Source organism: Cottoperca gobio, chromosome 5 (assembly GCF_900634415.1).
Source record: "Cottoperca gobio chromosome 5, fCotGob3.1, whole genome shotgun sequence".
Classification (NCBI taxonomy): Eukaryota; Metazoa; Chordata; class Actinopteri; order Perciformes; family Bovichtidae; genus Cottoperca; species Cottoperca gobio.
The window spans coordinates 20979662-21004112 of NC_041359.1; the positions used below are offsets into that span (position 1 = coordinate 20979662).

The 24451-nt window shown below is 39.4% G+C and overlaps 1 protein-coding gene across 1 annotated transcript in view; it reads left to right on the plus strand.

Annotated features, from left to right (window-relative positions):
- The first annotated feature begins 3691 nt into the window (after positions 1-3691).
- LOC115008364 (guanine nucleotide-binding protein G(s) subunit alpha-like) overlaps positions 3692-24451 on the plus strand; it is a 29084-nt gene continuing 8324 nt past the window's right edge. Inside the window, exons 1-5 of the mRNA XM_029431930.1 lie at positions 3692-5315; positions 7346-7418; positions 10262-10316; positions 10497-10616; positions 16006-16103. Of these exons, the coding sequence (XP_029287790.1) occupies positions 5177-5315; positions 7346-7418; positions 10262-10316; positions 10497-10616; positions 16006-16103 (485 nt within the window). The 5' untranslated portion in view covers positions 3692-5176. The remainder of the gene's footprint in view (positions 5316-7345; positions 7419-10261; positions 10317-10496; positions 10617-16005; positions 16104-24451) is intronic.

A 24451-nucleotide genomic window follows, 5' to 3' on the forward strand; every position in this document is an offset into this window, starting at 1 on the left:
CCCGCAGGTCGCGCAGGTCATCTTCACAACAACTCCTCTGCAGTCCCTCACGCTTGACTCGAAACCCAAGGTGAACCAGCTCTTTCTGTTGCTGCTCCCAGGCTCTGGAACAGCCTCGCTTGCTTTTAAATCAGTGTGAGACCCCTTGGCTTTTGTCCCCTCTCAACTTATTTGTAACACCCTCTAACTGCTTTTTGATCTATTGTTGGTTTTATTGTTTTCTCCTAACGTCCTATTTTATTTTATCCCTCTAATCATTGTTGTAAACCTATATTGAGGCAGACCCTAGCCCATCTGCCTCGACTGGAAAGCTCAACTCCTGTTGTTTTTAAATGTGCTATATAGCCTAAATAAACTCACTTGACTACCGTAACCGTTACGGCCAACAAAAAAAACCAAAGCAAATTCCTTGTATGGGAAAACCTACTTTTAAAAACCTGTTTCTGATTCTGCTTCTCTATTACTCACACAGACAGAAATGCCACATATACTTAAATGCTTGTCCTTTGTTGCTCTGGTTATTAATATTTTCCACTACCAACCCTTTTCGATAGTTAGGAAACATGTGCACAAAGGTTCAGTGTTCACAGGTAGTGATACTGTTTGGGTGTTTACCAGATAGTGTGGCATTTAGAAAAAGAAGAATAACTTCCTGGTCTGAGTAAACAAAGTTTGTTAAACACCATAGTAGATGCAGGAGAAGATTACCTTTAAGATTTAAGTCATTACTTCTTGTACTTCTTCAGTTGTCTGCTGGGGTTCATTAGAGAGTCACAGTAGCATTTAGTTGTCATTGATGACCTTTATGTGTTTTGCCCCGAGCTTCTTTCCCTTGCCTTTGACGTATTTGTGGAGGGTGCTGTTTTTGCATGTGTGTGCTCCATATGTGTAATGCACATTGTTTGCATGCATGCGAGAGCTAAGTGAGTTAAGCTGACAGAAACATCTGGATATTATTGTAAATATTTCTCAAACTGTTTCGATTAATTTAAATAATGCTGCGACTGGTTTAAATAACAGTCTTGCCCTCGGGTTTAAAAAGGAGTTTGTGGAATTGTTCCAGTCATTTCAACGCAAATATTGTTCTTTGATGCCAAAGACTAGTAGGACTGAGATATACATGCGTCAGAATTACAATCAGAGATACGTTATTGGGGAAATCGGGTTACGTTACAGTTGCTACCATGCGAAAATATTAATATATATAAAAATAGAGAATTTATAAGAAAAACTGAAATAAGAAATAAGTATGTAAAAATATGTGCATTACTCTACAATATATAACAACAATAAATATCAATAAGAAATATGTAAAAGAATATATATATGTATACAATAATACATAACAACAGTGTAAATAATAATATTACTAAAAATGGGATCTATAAATGATTAAAATGGCACAATAGTATAAATAATAGTTTTAGTTGAAATGTACAGTATAACTAAATGTAGTAATAATGTCAGAGTATTGTCACTATCACTATCCAACCAAAGATATTGTTGGAGTCCAGCTCGCAAATCAGAGTTTTAGTTATTTAAAACTTTTGTTACAAAATGTGGAAAGCAGGAGACACGTTGATTCAATAAATCATTCAAAACGAGATTAAGATTTGATAATATAATAATATTCACACCTGATCATTTTGCTTTTAAATTATCATAAAGTGTTTTGAAGGTAATACAAAATTAAATCAAAAAGCCTTCATAATTTACTATACTGACTGTTACTCTTTTTGAACGTATCCTTCACTTTTTATTATCATTAGTATTCATATTATTGCAACTAAATGTATATGATGGAATTGACTGTTTTTGTAATGTTTTACATCTTTACTTAAAGGTTTTCAGTGTTATTGATTAGTACCTTTTCTTTTGGATGTAAAGGTTGATAATCATTTTGCTTCAGAGAGGGCGCCTCTCCCCTTCTGTACCTCTGCTTCATGACGCTCCGGGCAGTCATGTGATCCGACCTGCTTCGTTCAGAAGCGTCAAGCGGCAGCAAGGAGGAAACAGGAAGTACTTTAATCTTAACTTCAAACTAAAAGCCTGACATTACTTTCGCCTTGATGAGAAAAGGGTGAACATTTTTGATTGTTTGTGGGCTTCTCTTTTCATTAATTGTTTGCCTTGAAGTATTAACATTATTGATTGATGTATGTTACATTAAAAGTGTTGGAAATTATAGAACATTAAAAAACTTATAATTGTAATAATATTTTCTATCTTTAACCACAGCTCCATGCCAAAATATATACTGCAAGCTACTTAGGAGTAGGCAACTCACAACACATTATAATCATATGAGTTTAATCATAATGTTTAAAGAGGATTATAATTATATCAATACTTTTTCTATTTGTAGTCAGGCCTCTAATTATTGGTATTGTGATGTGCGGTTGCTGTAAACTTGTTTTTAAATAATATGTGCCAACTTGTAATTAATCTGAAATGGGAATTAATTCAGAGCATCACCAACAATAAATATTCAAAATACAATTTTATGAATAATACAATTTACTGATAGTGCTCAATTTATTCATATAATTTGGATTGTTTTTTCAGGAAACAGTGTAGAACGTAACTAATATTTACTCAAGTGCTTTACTTATGTACATTTTTGAGGTAGGCAACTCCACTATAATATTTTGCTGTACTACATTTCTTTGACAGTTTTAGTTTTTAGTTCCTTTCCAGATAATCAGAATCAGAATCAGAAATGCTTTATTAGTCCCACAACAGGGAAGTTTACCAATTACAATTTACCATTAAGATTTTACATTAACAAACATATGATCATGTTAGACAATAGGCTAGTTCTTCCACTACTCTCAGGAAGAATCCCACATCTTCTACGAAAAAAAGTGACCTTTGTTTGTATTTAATAAAGACTTTTTACATTTCAACAAATTCTTCACTTTTGCTGCACCTTGCCTGTATTTTTATTTCCTGTTTACATGTTTATTATATGCACCAAACACCAAGGCAAATTACTTGTAAGTGAAAATACTTGCCAACAAACCCTATTTGTATTATTTTATGCATATAGGGGTGTATGATGATCAGTATGATAGGAATACATTATCTATTATAAATGATCTCTGAGTGTAATTTTTCACAGAAATAGGCTATATATATATATATATATATATATATATATATATATATATATATTTATTTGCACTTTATTAAAGACAATATCATGTATGATAAGACACACGAAATACAGCATCAACAACAAAAAGAGGGATGAAAATAACCAAAGGACAACAGGGCTTTACATTCAGAAGTCTATATCATCACAAAGATGCTCCAAAATCAGTCATGTGAGGTCACAAAGGTTACATAACAGTATCTTTAGAGTTCTTTGAATATATTCTGGCCTCCACATATTCATTGAGTTAATAAAATATTTGGAACCATTTAAGTTACATATGTGGATGTGGTATTTAGCCAGTAAAACAATTACATAATTAATATAAAATATTTTAAGTCAAACTCACCACAGAATGCATCCTTAAAACAAAACGAAAAATCTGCAATGAAATATGTTTGAATAGACTCTAAAATGTCTGACCGAAATCTTGTAAGAATGCAAGTTTCACCTTGTTTTGGAATTGCTCTATCAGGGCTTTATTGTGAAAGTTCCGACCGGAAGTTGAAATTCTTGTCGCGTGAGCTTGACCACAGTTCTTCGTTCCCAGGGTTCCGTGAGAGCCGTTTGCCCCACCCCACCTCTTCAACGCTATCTATCTCAATGTTCAATCCTCAGAGAGAAAAGGGGGCAAAAATAATTCAGAGTAACACCGCAAAGAAACGATTCTCCTTTCCCCGACCGGTTCACCGGAGCCGACGCGGCCTCTCGGTGGTAAAAGATAAACGTCTCGCCGTTGGACCAGTGATTGAAAACACCGCGGTATGTTCATGTATCATGCACATGTAACCATAATCTGCCATACGGATTCAAAGGGAATACAAAAAGCTGAGAGACTTGACAGCGGGCTGTACCTGCGCCAAACTACGGGGAAATAACGGAGGATTTTCCCACGAGTATCACCTGGATATTGCGTTATATTCAAGGACATCCAACTGCCAAAAAACCCAACCGCCTTTGCTTCCCGATGTGAGGAGAAATACAAATTAACGTTACAGAGAGAAACCGGACTGAGAAGGGGCCTTTTTTCTTTTGGGGTCTGGTCAAACCCTCAGAAAAAAGCAAAGCACCAGCATCTGTTGACAGGGAGAGGAAAGGATTTTGACATCGGCTAAAAACAGGATATTATTGATAACGACGACAACCCCCCCCCCCCCCCCCCCCCCCCCAAAGAAACGGTGTATAATGTGACGGGTTTGAAAGACGGTGGTGATAGAGAAAGAAGCCCCGGTGTAGCCTGATGATTCACATGCCGTCATTTTAAGAGGAAATATTTATTTTGTATTTGTTTCCCACCCTCCCTCTGATGTGCTTTGGTTAGGTGGATTGCAAAAAAAAAAAAAAAAAAAAAACTAATAATAATAATAATAATAATAATAACCTAAAACATACATTTAAAGGGTAAAAAAAAAAAGGTCGAGAAAATAGGATTTTGAGTGGAAAAGGATTGAATGGCAGTGTGAGATATCTGCCGAAGATGGGCTCCAGAGGAGACATTTGCTAAGAAAATTAAACATACTAACGTGAAAATATATATGTTGTAAAAGCCAGCGTTTAAATTGAAAACCCCTCTGAGGAAACAGGACCACCGACGTTCATTCATGTACATTGCAAGCCTGGAAATTTCACCTCCACTCTCGTATCAATGTTGATGACTTCATTGCGGATTTACAGTGAAAAACACAAGAATCAAGCGTCTGAGAGGGCGGCATCGTTGCTGTGTTCCTTTTCTCTTTTTGTTCTAGTGATCTATTGTTGATAAATTGCTAGTAAATAGCCACATCCATCAGATACATATTGTGCCAAAGCCTGGTGGAGCCCACCGTCTACTACCTAACATCTTGCTTTATCTGGCAACATAAATGTCACCCATTTTGAGCCAGGTGTTCCTCTGTTGGGCCAGTCTAGGAATTTAGGATTGATAGATTTTCTTCTGATCAACACCCTCCCTCCCTACACCCACCTACCTACCAACCACCCACCCTGCCTCCCCCCTGAACCTATCACTGGGTTTTTGGGAAGATGGGCTGTCTTGGCAATAGTAAGACCGAAGACCAACGAAATGAGGAGAAGGCACAGAGGGAAGCCAACAAAAAGATAGAGAAGCAGCTCCAAAAAGACAAACAGATATACCGAGCGACTCACCGGCTACTACTATTAGGTAGGTTTTGTGAAATGTATCATTAATATATATATATGTGTGTGTGTGTGTGTGTGTGTGTGTGTGTGTGTGTGTGTGTGTGTGTGTGTGTGTGTGTGTATATGTGTTCAGTTTTAGTCCCATTTCGTGTTGAATTGTTGCACCCACAAAAACATTTTTTACCTGTTTATACAAATTGAACAGCTGTTCTTTCAGATTGTAGACATGAAAATGTTTCACAGCCTCTAACAATATATGATGCAATGACATGATGTCACTACACCACCAGGTTTGTGCAGTGTCTTGACACGGGACAGTTGAAAAGCAGGCCTGTCTGCTGCATTCATGGCTTATTATGGAGCATGATTACAGAACATGTGTGAGAGACGGTAGACAGACAGACAGACAGACAGGCAGCATGCAGAGGCTGCGAGCCCACGTTAATAGGCATTTTTAGACATACAGGACGATACACGGCAAAATGTGTGTTTTGTGTATGTTCACCTTGAGTCATTTTAGGCCTATAAGCTCCATGTTTGATGCTATGTGTCACACTCCAACGCTCACCGTTTGCATAATCCCCTCCACACCAGCTACTCTGAAAATGGATATTCTAATCAGTCGTTGGAAGAAAAAAAAAAACTTTACTATTTTTAATTTCACGAAGCTATTTCTGGCTTTATCATCCAGGCCTCCATGTCATCATGATACAGTCTGAACCTCAAGGCTAGGGCTAGTATCCTGCCAAGCCTCTTCGAGTATGGAGAGCAATTTAGGATTACTATTAGGATTACTAGCTTCCCTTTAAACACTGTCCTGCTCATTCTAATCTGAAATGGATCCTAGATTTGTACACTGTTGTTACGGCCTGGCTTCTTTCTTTTTCACTTTGCTAGGACACGTATAGGACCTTTTTGTCTTTTGAACACGTGTGACCGTGTAACGTATTTTATCATGCCAGAATTAAGGAGAATAACGTTTTCTTGATTCTTAAACGTATTTTTCTGGGTTTAATGACATCTCCCTTCTGCTCAAAGACAGAATCACTGAGACAATATTCTGAGCTGATTTGTCTCCGATTCTTCCTGTCGTCATCCCTGATGCTGAGAGCCCCTCTCTCACATCTGGAAACAGTGATGGAAGAAGTACTCTGATCCTTTTACTTCAGTAAAAGTACAATACATCATTGTGCAAGTGAAAGTCCTACCTTTAACCTTGTATCTAAGTGAAAGTACAAACAAAATGAACTTAAAGTAGCAATAGACGACTTGTCAAACCCGTCCCCCGTCCCCAGTGTTTCCAAGCGGTGTTATTGTTGGCGCCACTGTCGCAAAGACAGCGGGATTGCGTTCGTTTTCCTCACAGCCTACTACTAGCGGCAAATTTGGTCCCTTCTTTTTATTAGCAAGAAATATATCCAGATATACTATTTTGTAATTCAGTCCCAATGATGCTCAGAGTCATCGCCGTGACCGGCTCTTCTGCCTCGGCACAACCGACACAACCACTAAGCTTTATGCAAACGATGTGCGATGATGTCAGCAATATGCAAATGAGGGTATGACGGGAGACGATGGCTTTTGGAGCGAGTGGTAGCTACGTTCATTGGAAAAGAGTTGGCAACACTGCACAGGACACAGTGCATTTTGTGTTCCACAGCTTTGTGCCGTAAATCGAGCCTTCAGTTCCCCGGGAGATCGCACCCGGTGGCAGAACTGCATTGTGAAAGTGAAGCTTATAGGGAACCAATCTGAACGCAGGTGGTGTCATTATTCTATAGCTATTACATTGCACAACAAACATTTACTTCATAATAATCAAAAAAACGTGTCTATAGCCAGTTTAAAGTATTGAAAGTTAAGTGAGAAGGACAAAGTTCATCATGCCTAATCTAAAGGGTAACTTCTAGGAACTAATGAGACATATTTCAACCAACATCCTCCGATGGATCCTCGTTCTGGATGTTTTAGTTAGTTCCCTTTTTTTGTAGGAGTTTTGTTCGGCTCTTAAACACTTTCTGACTTGTTTTTCTGTCCTCTTTCTGCTTTCAGGTGCCGGTGAATCCGGGAAAAGCACGATAGTCAAACAGATGCGAATATTGCACGTCAATGGCTTCAACGCAGAGTAAGTGTTGGCTTCCCTCCATGTTTCTTTCTGTATCTCTGTTGTTAACCACCCACACACACACACACACGGCACATGTCATCTCCAGCCAGCTCTAATACTAACTCGAGTACTAACAATAACCAGGTATAAAAGTCTCACCATTCTCGTAGCTTGAAAGTTAAAATGTGCACTGTGTCGATTTTGTGTAACGCATACAAAATATTTTGTAGCTTCAAAGGTGCTTTTAGTTGTCCATACAACAAAGCAGAATATGATTGCATCCTTTTTCAATATATAAATGAGCAACTGTCCTCCTCAGCCCGAGATTTATTTTGTAACGTGACTTTGATATATAATGGAACTGATTATTAGAAGGAAAAGTTTCTACACATGAAAGGATCTTAATCGACTGAAACCGATCGCCTGGCTCGTGAACAAATATTTGTTGGCACAGAGGGATGGAATTGTTTGAAAGAAATCCAATATGAAGTCGAACGTTTTGGGCAGATCTTTTGTAATGTTTTGGAGTAAATACTCAAAGCGTGCGTGACACAACAGGAATGCTTTATCTGTTTCACGTTTTCATGGAAACATTGCCCTGGGTGGGTTATTTTTTTTACGCCGCCCTGTCTTGTGAATTTCCTAAAACTCAATCACTAGTTGATGCAATGGAAACAATAGTCACATTTTTCTATTCTTAATCATCGTTTTCCTAGAAAGGGGTTTTGGAGTAGGAGCATCATCACGTGCTTATTTTTGGGTCATGTCGAACAGATGCTCTTCACACGCTCTCTGGTGTAATGACAAATCCACAGTCAGCTGTCAATCCCCAGTCACGTTTAGCTCCGGGGGTTTGTTGCTCTCTTATCCCCCTCTGGGTGCAGAGCAGCGCAAGGTGCTGGGAGGATGAGGAGATGAGTGACACAGTAATATAGGAGGGATGAGGGTGAGAGAGGCAGTGTTTAGTGTGGAGGTCCTAGTGTGAGGAGTCTCTTTTTTGAGGACAAGAACAAGGAGCCAAAAGAAGCTCTCTCTGAATCCACTCATACAAAGCTCAAACATCTCCTTAAGGAAATAATCCGATTGATGATTATTCTGAGCCATTTTGTTAAATAATCAAAACATTTTTTAAAGCGGTTCCCCTGACTTTGAGAACTTTATGCCGTAGAGTCGGATCTAACTAGAGCTCAGACGTCCGCCAAGCCCGTTTCCATAAGTGAAAGATAATGTGTGCATCTGCCCCGTAATTCTGATCCGCTCCAACATGTAGTGGGTTCTTCCTTTGGCCCATGCTGCACCATTCTACCAAGTTTCTTTAACATTGGGCCAAACTTCCTTCTTTGGCGGAGAGATTAAACATAAAAAACCAACTTTATTCTAGTTGCTAGAAACCAGAGAACAAAGGTTCTCTGATGGTTGAGCATCTCTATTTATTGTGAGACAAGTATATATTGTGAAACAAGGCTGCAGGTGATGATTAGTTTCCTTATTGCTGAATCTAATTATTAGTTAGCAGTTGATCATTTGGTTTATGACACAAGCAAACATTTTCAGTTCACAATTATATAAGAAAAGCAGAAGATAATCACATGCAAGCTGGAACCAGTGTTCTTCTGACAAATACTTTTGATTGTTTAGCAGAATTGCTGCCATTTAATTTTCTGTAAATCTAATAATTGTATTAATCGACAAATCGTTTCAGATGTTTTGTGAAATCAGTTTCTGAAATGTTCCTTTCTGAAGAGTTTATCCCAGCTCTATAAATATACTGTGATGTGTCATCAAATACTGAGATATACCAATCTGTAAGTATCATCCAATAATAATAGACAATTAAAAAGGCTCATTAACAAAGAGAAAGTTTTCCCAAGGTAATTTAAATACCATTTTAAAGCTAAAACTTTGTTGTCCTGCACAACATCCTCAGTCCGGGTTAAGTTACAGCAGCGACGCTGATTGTGTTACTTTTTCACCAAAGTCACTTAAAACTGAACAAATGCATCCACGCTTTTAATTTGAAATCCTTGCATAACTTGAGTATTATTACAGACAGCTGTAATGTTGACAAAGGATAGTGCACAGTGTAACGCACATGGGTATGCCATGCTCAGTGTTGCTCTGATGTAGCACCATGGAGGGACCTGGTTGTGTAAGCAACTATGAGCTTGTTTCATTTGGGGAATTTCAGTATAAGATCTGATTTAAAGTTTCAAACTTGTCGTTTCTAAAAAGCTCTGTGAGACCTTTACTACTGATATCAGTGAAGCCCACAGATTGCATAAACGTGTGGGCTTTTCCTAACAACAATAAATAGACAAAATAAGCAGCATATCATTGTATTTTCAAATACTTTGGATTCTTCTTTGTGCTCGTAATTTAATCTTGGATTTAAAAACACCTTCAAATGTACAGTAACAGTCTGTGTTGTCCTCCAAACCTTCACTCTGCTGTTTTCTGTTTAATAAATGTCGTGTGAAGACAAGTTCTGCTGTTCTCATTTGGTATCAGCAAGTACACAAAATTCAGGAGTTGCACTTGGTCAGCAGAATAAAGGTATCTGTGCATCTGGAGCAGCCATAATACTGATGTCTGACATAATTCACCTCCAGGCTGACAAAGAGAAATGTATGTTACACAGCAAATTCCTATCAAAACCTACTGATTCTGCTGTTTCTCTATCAGACATGTTGCCTGTACAGCTACATGATCCATATTTGGAGTTACAGCTGATAGAGTATATCTCCATGAAGCCTTATTTTGGAAATGATACTAATATGTTTTATTTTCATCATGACTCAAGTTGATAATGCCTGATTTCTCGCAAACAAAAAAAACCCCAAACCTTTCTTTGTTCTTCACAGGGAGAAAAAACAGAAAATCCATGATATCAAAAACAACATTAAAGAAGCTATAGAGGTAAGGAATTGATCTTTTGACTCATTTGAAATGATTTGCAACATATTTTCTACCGTACCGGGAACAATGATGAGAGATTTGTAAATTCTTTGGGCTTGACAAGTACAAAACAAAACTGCATCATTTCTGAATTTAACAAATGAATGTATTAAGTTTTCTTCTTCTGTTCTCTCCATCCAGACGATTGTGTCTGCCATGACTACGCTCACACCGCCATGCAAGTTAGCCTGTCCTGCAAACCAATGCCGACTCGATTATGTCCTGCACCAAGTAAACCAGAAGGATTTTGAGTTTCCTTCGGTAAGTTGCACTTCAGACTTTAATCAGTTGTAAATCTTAATCACAGCCTGATTTGTCGGTCTACTATTTCCCTTGCAAAATATCAAGCTGAGAATGCAAATCAGCTTTTTATACGTGTTGGGTTTTTCACGGATGTATTTGGTCTCAATGTCCTTTTTATAGCTGCTATTAAACGTCATCGAGTATCAGATCCAGCCTGCCTAGCCGGTCCCGTGGCAAGGTGTGCTGTAGGTGCCTCCCCTGGCAGCCTTTATGAGTCCTCCTGGTGTGTTTGCACAGTGATTTAGTCATTAGCAGGTGTGCTTCCGCTTGGGAGGCTGTCAATTGAATGAGCTTCTCACCTGAGAGAACCACGCCGCCCATTAACAGTGATTGTCTGTAATAACCCTAAATGTGTCTAGAGGGACCTGTGTTCCAGAAACACGGAGGCTCAGAGGGATTCCCCCCTGAGCTGCAGTCTGCGCCCGGCCGCCGCTCAGAGACTCACAAAAATGGTAATAAGACTCATAACCGATTTTTTAATATTAAATTAATCGATTTGAGTGGAAAAAAATCAGTCAAATAATCAATTAGTTGATCGACAGCAAAAATAATCTGTGACAATATTGATGATTTATAAAACCTTCAAGCAAAAATGTGAAGATTTGCTGCTTTTCTCTGCTTTGCCTCATTGGAAATGTAATATTTTGAGGTTTTGGACTACTGGTTAAACAAAACAAGACTTTGGAATACGTCATGTTGTGCTTTAGGAAATTGTGATTAACCAAGTAATCGAGAAAATAATTTAGCAGATTAATCGATAATGAAAATGATTATTATTTGCAGCCCTATATAAAAAAGAAAAAGAAAAAACACTTAATTTTCGGTATATTTTGGTATCAATGTCACGGCCAAAAGTCCAAAACCTCAATAAACCAAACTGCTGATTTTTATACTTAATTCTAATCAAACTCGAACGATTTTGACGATTTGAACGATTTCGAGCGTGTTTGCAGATTTAAATGTGAAATGTAGCTTTAATCAATCAGTGGAACACAAATCTAACTTTGGAGCTGTGGAATTGGAAAGTAAATAGCTATTAGTTAAATAGCATTTCAGCTGTTCTCTAACGTGGGAACGGTTACATATAGAGGAAGAAGAACACTGCGTCCTTCCTGCACGATAGCCTCGGTGGTTAAACCGCTCGTTTCCACGTTGTGGATTTGTTTTCAGCAGCTGAGTTTCCAGTGAACTGTGAGTGTATTTGTGTGTAAGCAAAAGCAAGTCTCCTGATATTGTCTTTGTTACTTGGTTCATGGCAAATGTATTATGCGGGCCTATCTTCAAGCTGACCCGTCAGTCAGTCACTCGACTTCCACTGAAGAGGGAAAGACCAGCACCCGCACCTCGATCTGAGTTTTTCATGTGGGGGTGTGGAGGGTCACAGCAGGGTTACAGTTGTAATTACAGTTGTAATCCTTGAATAAGGATTTCTGCGCAATAATAGCTGGTTACTTAAAGTAATGTTTAAGGACGTTACCAGGAGCGTTACATTTGGCTTTCGATTTTGCCCATTGAAGTGAATGAGTGGTTTTTCAGGAAAGAGAATACCGTAGAAAAAGTATTTTGTAGGCTCTCCTACTCCTCCGCCTGCTCCCCCTCGCCTGGCTTTAGGGCCTACTGGAAACCAGTTGGACTGGTTAACTCTGCCTTCAGCAGAGGAGGAAGAGAGGGAGGGAAATAAGCAGAATACCTGGATTGAAGCTCCAAAATCTTGAATTCCCTTCGAGCTCTGTGTCTTAATGTGTAATCCTCAAAGTTATTATTCACAAATAATGTTTTTTTTGGAAAGGATCACACCTTGATGCAAGAATCTTTTTTTTTTTTTAAGTTACTAAGGTTATTTTCTACAGTACAGGGACAAGTCATTGTAGTTAAGTCAATTTTATTTACTGTAAATACTAAAAATCACAAATTTGCCTTGCAGGGCTTTACCATCGTTACGACATACAACACCCTCTGTTAAAAATAAATAAATAAAAGATCTCATTTTGTAAAAAAACTTCCAACAGAAAAAAAAAGAAAAGGGAGAAACCTCATTAAGAGCAACAACAGACATGAACAGACAGACATGAAGTAGATGTTTTATAAACAGAAAGACCTCTGCACCCACTTCACTACTGCAGCACAGTCTTTAAATGCATTTCTTTGGTCTGAAAGAGTTGAAAAGAGTGAGACTTGCCTCGATAAATCTCATAAAACAATGCTACAATATTTTTTATTTGAACATATCGAGCACTGCATACAACATAAGTGATATGATATCTCTGATAAGTCTCGACCCGATTTTATAAATGCAATTCAATTCAAAGTGAACGATATAATTCTGCAGAATGTCTTTAGAGCACCGGATCTCAAAGTACGTCTACGCTTGGGTCGCAGCCATTCGTATTGTTAACCTCTTCACAGAGCCGCACAGGCATCAGGAAATAGCTTTTTCTCTGAATTGTACACATAGCCGTCGATAAACGCTTCAAAGAGAAAGTGATGGGCAGTTGATGAAACTGATATTCAATGTATTACGATGTTAACCAAAGCAAAGGCTTGAACCAGCAAAAGATGAAACAATGAACCAAATACTCGAATACTTGATCGATTTGGAAGATTAATCTTGAACAATATTTTATGAATGGTTTAGAGAAAATGGCAAATATTCTTTGCTTCCAGCTTCTCAGTTGTGTTGATTTGCTGCTTTTCTTTGTCTTATGGAATTTCAAGCTTTTGGGTTTTAGACAAGGAAAGCAATTTTAACATTTCACCGTAGGCCTTTGGAAATGTGTGACCTTTCACCAGTTTCTGAACTTTTTATAGCTCTGTAGGTTACTCTGTCCGTCCACAAATGTCTCCACCCTTTATCCGCCAAACAAATTGACAAATTTTATATTTTGCATGGAGGTCAATTGTGTAGGTGTGTGTTTGTGTTCATCCCACAAAGGTGCGTATTTTAAATGGGTTCAACCTTGAAGCTTTCGTCGTAGACACTTGTGGGAGGCATCATTTGAATGAAGACGTTTTTCCCGTTTACTACCTACTTTTAGTTGAGTCACGAGTCTGTAAATTATCCGGCAAACTTTTTGTCCGATTGATACCTTTGAGGCCTCCTAGTTTTAGCTAGAATCAGACTTATTTTATAAGTTAATAAGTGAAAAAGGAAATAAGACGTCAACAAAGAGAACACCGATGAGAACTACATTCTTTACCAATGGATAAACTCATTGATCAGCTTGCATTTACTTTACTTAGCTAAGTTATACTACTCTGTCTGTAAACCAAACTATGTTTACCCTTTGTATTTTACCCCATTTGAAATGAATCAGTAATTACTCATGTTTGACAGTTTTGTATTTGGGGTAAGAAATAACTGTCAAACAACACCTCCAGTTTTAAACCTTGTCACGTTTATTTTTCCAGTTACTTTTCCAAACTCGTTTTATATCCATCAGTAACATGGTGGTCACTGCAAAACCTGCCTTCTCTCAGTTACATCAAGTCTTTTTTAAGGCTATACAGAAAAACTCTATGACTCATAATGGCTTATTTGTGCTTGACCGTGTTGTATGTGAGCCACTGCAGATCGTAGTGAAGAGATAGGCCCCTGTGTAGTGACAGCCAAGCCTTGTGTCCGTACAAAGCTCTCCGTTTCTTCATGAACTCGGTGAACTGTTCTGTTTCCTGCCTCTGTCAGAGCTCGCTCATCTGCTGCTCCTCCACGAGCCGGCCTTCAACTACAAACTAAGCCAGGGAGTATCACTGCCTCCCTGCATCGGTCCTTAAACGCTTTTACCCATCGAGACTCGGACGGAGAAATTCAGTCTTAAGCCCGGGACACAGATCTCATCCTACATAACCGTCCACCAATGTGGGAAATTGATCCTTTGTTGTGTGTTGTATTCAGTATAGTTTATGTCTGATCATGAACAATTCTTATTTTCTTTTTAAGGCTGTAACTAATGATTATTTTCCTCATCGATTTAATCTGCTCATTGTTTGCCTGTTATAAGTTCCCGCAGCCCAATGTGGCCAAATGTATATTTAGTTTTTCTGTTTTTCAAATCTTGACATTTGGGAAAATGCAATCAGAAAATGTTGTCATTTTTGCTTTAAAAAACAAACCAACGATTATTCAACTATCAAAAATAGTTGCCGATTAATTTTCTGTTGATCGATTTATCGGTTAAACCCGCTGGAAGATTTTTCTCTTCCTGCTTGGCGCTGTGGCTCATTAGCTTGCTCTGAGGTGCCAAGTAGCAATTCTTTTTTTTCTTTTCGTATCTGCATACCCGTCAACATAGGAATTTCAAAATAAGGGAAGTTTTTTGGTGGACCCATATTTTAACAGCTCTCAGCCCCTACCCATATAATGTAAATGTAAACACATAAGGGACGGGTATATGCATTCAGGAAATACATGTTTATGTAAAGTATGTATTTTATTTTTTTGTTATCATCAATTTATTTGATGATGGATGAGTTGTGCGGCTTTTGTTTCCCCCGACGAGTAGCCTACTTCCTTGAGATGTCAGAGTCGGGAAACATGTCCGCTACACTGCGACTGAAATCATCGCAGAAGCTGAAGGCTACATTATTTTTGAGGCAAAGCATCGACATCTTTCCCTCAGCTTTGGTCACTTGGTCTGTCTCTGAAACAGTTCTTGTCACAAATGAAGTCATTGACAGTGTATGTGTTTGTGCCTCTTGGCGTGATTGTGCTTGTGCTTGGACGATTTTCCTTGGTGGCGAACATCGCTTATTCCGTCGTGTGCGATGCTAACATCTGAATGGCACACTTTACAAAAAGCACGAGTTGTCCCGACTCTGCTTTTATTAAATAAGGGAAGGTCTCCTCCCATTGGTGTAGTTACTTGCATAAAGTTTTAACTTGTTTGGCAGGTACAGCTGCGTCTCCATCTATCTCCCGTTCACTGTGACTCTCATCCATATGTTGTCGTCTTCTTCTTCTGTGTCATTGTTCCTGTTTTCTTCTTCTGTGTGTTTACTGGCGGATAACGTTTTTCAGCTAAAGTTAAACATAATACTGCCATCTGCTCTACCGGAGGTCACTTTACACTTTTTGTTTTGAAAGGTTAAAATTACGGGAAAATATTTAAACGGGAGGAAAACGGGATAGAAGTAAAAATACGGGATAATCCTGGGAAAAACGGGAGGGTTGACAGGTATGCGTATCTGTAATTCTGGTGGCCACGGACAGGGGGCGAACTTTGCGTCGTGGTCAGTGGCTCTTTTTGTGATATCATATCTTTTATTTCAGGGATCCTAAACCGAGAGCCTGACTCGCCGTTATTTCTAGTTGTGGTATGCCATTGATCCAGACTCCTCTTTCTCTTTCCAGGAGTTTTATGACCACGCAAAGATCCTCTGGCAGGACGATGGTGTGCGGTCCTGCTGGGAAAGGTCCAACGAATATCAACTCATCGACTGCGCACAGTAGTAAGTCTCTTTCAATATCCTCTTTCCCTTTTTTTCTTCACCTCCATACATACACTTGCAATTAAACACACATATTTCTAAGTGAAGGCAGACACAAAGACACGCTTCCCTTTTCTCTCTGTAGTTCACATATATACTCACACTGTGGGGTGTTTGATGCTTTTGGCATGTGGTTTACTCTGAAGGCATTCAGCTGTAATGCAAAGGTGCATTATTATGTGTTGGCAAATAAGTAGACTTTTCTATTAGGTTGCAGTCTAGTTAGCAGTCTTGCCAAACCACTGACCTGGTGGTTTGTGTTTGTGACAGTGATTTCATACTAGCCCTGCTGACCCTTGTCAATGTCGTTTTGTTTTGTGCATTGACCTCCCTTGGCCCGTCTCTCCCTCCTCTGTTTCCAAACTCTTTCTGTCTTTTCTTTCTGGTATTTCTTTTCTTATCCGCCTTTTGATCTCAGTCAGGCCTGCCTCTGTTATAAGGCATGCAGTGGTCACATGAAGCCAGAGCTCTTGGAGGGCGGCGTCTCGCCGACTCTCTCACGTGTGTGCGTGCCTGTTTGTGTACAGTATGTGCTGGTACATCAACATGCATGAGATGAGATGGTTGTTCTTTTTGTATATATAACTTTATTCAGTGGTGGAAGAAGTTCTCGATTCTTTACATTAGTAAAAATGATCCATGACAAGTTGTCCTGCATTCAAACTCCTACTTAAACAGGATTTGAATATTCACAGCTAACTAAAGTTAGCTAAAGTATTAAAAGTATTAAAAGTATTAAAAGTACTTATTCTGGAGGAAAATGTCCCCTGTGAGTGACATTGATATATAATACAGATCGATCAATTTGTAAGAAATATGACACCTGTTGTAGTGTAGAAGTTTAGTCCAGTTGTTCCCAACCTAGGGGTCGGGCCCTTGTAAAGCGTCACAAGATACATCTGAGACGTTGATGTAATGAGGGTTGACATAAATTTGCTAAACAGATTTGTTTTCATAATTTAGATTTTTCGTTAGTATTTGCTTCTTTTGTGAAATATTGAGCCTCGGACAAACATTTAAATGAAACCATCTGAGAAGTTCAGCGTGGAAAGATAAAGCATGATGAAACATGAAGCTGCTTCTTTGTAAGAGGACCACTGGTTTAATCTTTTAAGATCTTTATAGAAAACAATGATGGATTTATACAAAACATAATCCCTCTCAAGCATCACTTATGACCCTCTTGAAGTGTGTGGCGGTGTCTGTTTCTGCAGAGACTCCGCTGTTTGCTGTGTTTCGGGACGTTGCTTGGCATCAAAAAAGTGTTGCCACCAGGTACCAGATCTAACGCACGCATCCAAGAAGAATCTACGAAAAAGGTGGACACAAAATGCAAATATAGCAAGGTGAAACGCCAAGCGAACAAAGCTCCTTCCAAAACGAGAGTAAATCTGCCGTTGACCTTCACCCGCCCGTGAGCTCCTTAACTCTTGTTGAGCCGGGAAGGAGGGGCCAACTTCAAATGGCCCGACAAATCCTACTGATTGTGCTTTTAACAATATATTGCATTGTATATATTGCCTATGTGTGTTTCTTTTTATGTCAAATCTAAACCTGAAAACAAACTAGTAGCTAAAGCTCTTGAATAAATGTAGTGGAATAAAATGCAGAATATTTCCCTCTGAAATGTATCGAAGTTGTAGTGTAAAGTAGCAGAAAATAGAGGCACTTGCATAAAGTACAAGTACCTGCGTGCAGGGCACAGAATTAGCACCATTTACCTGCCAAATCCCGGTAAAATATACAAGTGGCTGGTAGTTTAGCATCACTCACCAGCCAAAACAAAAAAGGTTATCCATTGAGTGGCAGACCCTCCCTGGTAAGAAATGTGCTTTTGGACCGAGTGAGTTAACAGACAAACGGAACGATGGAAAAAGAGAGAGCTTAGAAGAAATGGATTGAAAGAGAGGGCTTCCCTGCATTGCGGGATCTCTCCTCTCTCTCTTCTCTTCTCTTCTCTTTTCTTCTCTTCTCTCTCTTCTCTTCCACTCTCTTCTCTTCTCTTCTCTTTTCTTTTCTTTCTTCTCTCTCTTCTCTTCCTCTCTCTTCTCTTCTCTTCTCTTTTCTTTGCTTCTCTTCTCTTCTATTCTCTTCCTTCTCAAGCTGCGCGCGGGGTTCTTCTTTGAAGGCGGCATTCGGGGTTACTCAACGCTCTTAAACTCTTTTACTCTTATCGCTTATCCGTCTTCTGCGACTCTCTCTTCTCTTCTCCTATCTCTTCTCCTCTCTTCTCTCTCTTTGTTCCTCGCCTCTCTTGTCTATTTCTTTGTCTGCTCTTTTGGCTCAGCGCGCTTATCCTCCGCTCATTTTCTTCTCATCACCATTGTCACTTCCTCTATCTTCCTCTCCTCTCCTCTCCTTCGTCTTCTCTCTCATTTTCTTCTTCTTCTCTTCTCATCTCTTCTTCTCTCTCCTCTCTTCTTTCTCCTTCTTCTTATCCTCTCTTCTCCTCTTCTTCTCCCTCTCCCTCCCTCCTCTCTCCCACACCCGCAGCCCCAGTGTATGGATCAGATGTTGGGCTGGTGGCCAGACCGGAAGTGCTCCCCTCCCCCCTCTGTGTGCTTATGTAAACGGAGAAGCAGAGAGAGGGGAGAGCTATTTTTAACCCAGGCAGGCTGCAGAAGGAGAAAGAATGAGCGAGTGTGTTAGGAGAGAGACAACTTCAGCATTATTGATGAAGGTTGTTAGCATTAAATGAAAATGTCAACCCTGGATCAGCGCTGGGAACAGTGAAGGCCACCCAATATACCACCGCCTCTCCCTTTTTCTAATAACGAAAACCAACACAAATGATATCATGCAATTCATGTTGTGATACAAAATGTAAAAAAGGAAGAAGTTGAAGGGCAGTGATGCATTTTTGTCTGTGTCTGATGAGAAGGAAGTCACTGAAGCTTCCCTGACTGTGTTTTTGCTCCGTCATGCTCCTCTATGATGTGGTTTAGTTGTTTTTTTTATCAACACTTCCTGACACCTTATATGGTCACACACTTTGTTTGCATGGATGTTGTTGTCCTTGATTACACGTGGATGTGTTGTGTTCAGTCGACTGCAGACAATTCACATATAAAGTCCAAACTGCGTGACTTTGTCCCCTAACAGGACGGAGGTGAGAGGGTTTGTTTTGTGTCTGCAAACGAGGCCTGTTTGTCATGTTTCTGTTGTTTCATCCATACTGCGATCATAGAGTTTTAAACTTTGTCCTGAAATATTCTGGCTTCTTTCCCTAATGGTAAATCACTTCTGAGATCCTGAGAAGAAATGGTTTCCTTTTTAAGGACTCATGCATAATTTAAACAATAAAAACGTTTACATGTGTAAATTAAAGTCTTACAAACTTCTCTTTTATATTTTTTTTAGATGTTTGATTAATATGTTTTTCTTTCAGTGATTAGATGCACTACTAAACAACTATTTATTTTTTATGACTCTAGTACTGCTTTGGACTCGTGGTTGACAAATGCATGTGATTTTTTTAAAACAATTTTTAGTAATTGTTAAATTTGTTATCTACCAACACACTATTGAATAAAATATTATTTTCATCCTACAGAAATATATCATCGAGTAATTGTTTGAGTTATTTTTTCCAACACAAAAGCAAAACCGTCTCTGGTTTCAACATCCTGGACTGTTGTTGTCACTGAGAGGTTGCCAGGCAACCAGCGGGAGGCTTCAGGAAGTTACAGCGTCCGGCCGAAAAAATAGTTTGTCACATAGCCCCCGCAAAAAACAAAACAAATTAGTTTTTAAACAAACAAAAATATCATGTGTTAATTAGTGAGCTTCAGAGATCCTGGTAGGCAGATGTAGCTTTGGACAGAGCCATGCTAGCTGTTTCCCTCTGTTTTCAGTCTCTGTGCTAAGCTAAGCTAATTAGCTGCTAGCTGTTTCCCTCTGTTTTCAGTCTCTGTGCTAAGCTAAGCTAATCAGCTGCTAGCTGTTTCCCTCTGTTTTCAGTCTCTGTGCTAAGCTAAGCTAATCATCTGCTAGCTGTAACTTCACGTTTACTGTACAGACATCATGAGAGTATTATGATAGACGCAAATGCAGCACATTATTTTTCTCTTGTGAACGGTCTACTTGTGAAATGTTGTTATTATTTATTTGATTAGGACTTGTTGTCATGAGTCGGTAACTTTACTAAAAACCCAAATACACATTTACTCCAATTTAAATACCTCAACTTGGGCTCTGGAAACGTATGTTGAGCTATGTTGTGACACTTTTTATAGAGTGCATGATTATGTGATGATGCAAAAAAACGCATTAGTGGTCAGTTATTTAGGTACTTGTTCGACTCGATTATAAACCCAGCATTGGGATGAACTGTGGATCTTCTTGATTTGTCTTTTTAGGCCTTACAGCAAGTTCTTATTAAAGTCTTTAAACCAACTTTGTTAGAATTAATAGATTATTTTTTGGGAAGAATGTCTATGGCCTTATTCTCCCTAACCAGGTTTTTACAGAAAATGGAGAATAGTATATCTTGTGTAACATGAGAGGAGGAACGTGACTGAACGTCCCAAATGTTCAGTATATGAGAGAGAGAGAGGTTTAGATGTGTTTTTATTCTTCGTCTTTCTGCCTCAGTTTCTTTCTTGTAACAGTTTGTTAATTTTTAAGTTCCTTATTTGTCATCTTTTGTCTTTCTTCCCTTACTTTTTGTCTTTGTCTCTTTTGTTCTTTATTTCTCAATTTTCTTTTGCTCTTGCATTATGTCAATAATTCTTGTCTTCCTTAATTTCTTTCTTTCTTTTGTGTTTCCTTTCTTTTCTTAACTTCTTTAATTTGTTCTTTTCATTCTTTGTTCCTTTTTTTCTGGTTTGCACTTAGAAGGGAGAAAAGAGAGAGAGAGAGGAGAGAGAGAGGAGAGAGAGAGAGGAGAAGAGAGAGAAGAGCGTAAGGGAGAGAGAAAAGAGAGAGAGAGAGAAACGAGAGACAAGAAGAGAGAGGGGGGAGAGAGAGAGAAAAAGAGAGAGGAGAGAGAGAGAGAGAGAGAGAAAAAAGAGAGAGGAGAGAGAAGAGAGAGAGAGGGAGAGAGAGAGAGAAGAGACAGACAGAGCGAGAGAGAGAGAGGAGAAGAAGAGAGAGAGAGAGACAGATGGGGAGAGAGAGAGAAAAAGAGGAGAAGGTTAGAGAGAGCTTAGTAGAAGTCTATCATCTTTCTCTCGCTATCTCTCTATGTCTTTTATCTCTCACTCCACCTATCTCTCTATCCGACTCTCTCTCTCTCTCCCACTCTCTCTCTCTCTCTCTTCTCTCTATTCTCTCTCTCTCTCCTTTCTCTCTCTCTCTCTTTTCTCTTTCTCTCTCTCTCTCTCTCTCTCTCTCTCTCCTCTCTCTCTCTCTCTTCTCTGCCACACTCCCATTCTCTGCATTTCTTCCTCTCTGTATCTCTTTGTTTTCTCTCCCCCTCTTTGTTTCTCTCGTCTATCGCTTCTTTTCTCTTCTATCTGTCGTCCGCCTCTTTCTTCCTCTCCTCTCTGCTTGTCTTTCCCTCTTTCTGGCCTCACTCCAGTCGCACAAGATTTGGAGCCGATTGTCTATTTATAGCGCCTGTGGTTCAGTCGCCATGACAACCAAGCTTGAGGCCAGGGCGCCAGGGAGCTATTTTTGGAGCAGCGCTGTAATGTCAGACACAGCCTTCTCTCTCTTTTCTTTCCTCCTCTTTCTCTCTCTCTCTCTCTCTGGATGTGTGTGCGTGTGTGTGTTTGATTAAGGATCGGCTGGTAAAGCCTTTCGCTTTGGTCGGCTCGCAATGTGAAGCGTTAACGTAGAAAGAAGCCCCTCAGCGGGCCGTGCACAATCTTTTCCACCTCTTGAGGAATCGCTAAGACCATTTTCTAAGTTTCTAAGTTTGTCTCGCTTCTGCAAAGTCTGATTTCAATATCCTAAAACTGGAATTTGCTTTGAAATTTCCAAGTTGTGCAATTTAGCTTGAATACTTCATAATGATGCTGCAGTTTAAGTAACTTCTTATTGGGAAAGATTTAGTAAAAGCTGCTCTTTTAGGGGCATTTTGTTACTACTAGTGTTACTACATGTACATTTAGTTACTTAGAGTCTTAACCTCTTAAGAGGTGGGTGAATTTTGCATTAATGTTGGCATTCATTATTGCAGGGCTTAAACCAAATAATAATAAATGCCAACATTAATGCAAAACGGCTTCTACACCGGCGTCTTAACAAGGTAATGGGCTATATGAAAGAAATACATTATGTCCCCACATTTTAACTCCATATTAAGTATCACGTTAAATACATTTGTAACATTAGTAAACCATTTTTAATTTAATAGTGACTCATCGAAAATACTGTATATCTAAGGAGGGTTTATTTGTTCTGTTCCTCCTACCTCTAATCCTCCGACCTGTTGCTTAGTTTTATTTATGTAACATTAAACAATTGCATTTTCTTATGATTTGCGTGCGTGTGTGAGTGTGTGTGTGTGTGTACGGAGTTGCTCAGATGCAGGGCAAAGGTCCCCAGATGTTGTGTGTTTGTATTACATTAAACCCTGTCGAGACACATTTAAAAGAAAACATTAATTTGTTCATGTGAAGTGAATATTTAATTAAACCCTCTTAAACCTGCTCATGTTAACTTATTTATATAGTTCATGATGTTTTTTTATCCAAGTAAATGACGCTTATAATTCAGCATATTTTCCAGGCCGTGTGTGTGGGCCAGACGAGTCACCACGGTTGAGCGGCTCAGTCGCCTAATCCCGTGTAGAGCTGAAGATGTATCGCTCATAATCTGAGTAATCCTTTGTCCTAATACTGCCACTTTAACAAGTTGAATACATTAAAGGATCAAGGGTTATCAGCTTTGTTGTCATTAATGTTGATGCTTTAGCTTCACATCCTTCCAGCATTGACAATAAAAGGAATTTATATTTACTTGTTTTGATTTTTAGCTTGAAGGGGATATAGTTTAAACATGTTGCTGTTTGTTGGATTACTTTAAATATTTAGAGAGCAGTCTATTTTAGGAAGAAGCTTTAGTTTACACAACCTAAAGCTTCTTTACTTCTCTATTTTTGGAAATTAGTTTAAAGTTTAGCTCAAACACCTTTTTTTTCTTCATTTCTAAACTGGTGTATTTGTTGAAAAGAAGTGTTTATATATAAATAATGTCTTCATTTGTGTTTGTCCTACATTAAACCTCCCACAATTGTTGTACCTGCAAACCTAAATAAATTATACCAAAGTGGAAAGTACACTAAAAAGTAAAAAATGTACTTAACCTTTTCTTGTAAATACTGAGTTATTTTCACTCGCCACACAAGAGTCCTGTGTGTATTTCCAGAGTTTAAGTCAGCCTGTCTGCTGCCCCAGAATAACCCTGACAGGTTATTCATATCACCGCAGACCTCTCTGTTACTGGGGCAGCCACTATTATTTAGTTCAACTTACGAGGCACGGTTATTATTGGCACTTCTCCTATTAATAGGGAGAACTGCTAAAAATTGAGCAGTGTGTTTGTCCTGGGCGTGTCGCCGCCTCAGACCAGAGCTGTAGATAAACAAGAGTTTGGCCTCGGCAGATGTCGGCGGCAGCCATGTTAACTCTGTCATCATTTAGAGCTTTTAGATTCTGTCACATCCAGGTTATTTATGTGTTCGGGAGCTCAGCGTGGGGATGTTACGGGAGGGTGAAGTTAAACGTTAGAGCTGTGGATACGGGGCAGGAGCAGACTGAACAGTTGTCCACCGAGGGCTCTGGGTGCGCTGTTGGTGTGGGAACAGCTGAGCCACTCGGCCCCTGCAGAGAGCCAAAGCTACCGGACTGCTTGGCTGCCGCCGTGTGTGTGTTTTCATATGAATATCTGTGTGCATTTGTGCACAGATATGCACATGGGCGTCTCTTTGTTCCCCAAACTGTTTGTCCTCTTCTGTTTCTCTTTTAGCCTCGCACTGACGCTCTCTTTTTTTCTGACTCTGTGTCTTTCTCCTCCGTCTGTTCATCCTGTGGCTTCTGCAGACCCAGCCCTCTGTTCCTCTCAGTGTGTTACCTGCAGCCCTCCTGTCACATTTCACCCCTGCCTGCCACATTCCTAGTTATCTCAGAGGGGGTTACATCTCAGAGGGGGTCACATACCTTTGCCCCGAGAGGCAGCTACTAGTAAGCGTCTTGCCTTTCTAGTTGTAAGAACGGCAGGCAGGCGATCAGTCAAACACAGACAGCCGGGCAGGAATCAAACAGGGCGGGAAATGAGTGTTTGACTACGTTAGCAGCAGCCAGCTGAAACAGTGCTTCCCGACCTGTTTAGTTCAGGTTTAGGGTTTTTCCAGGAATTGAATG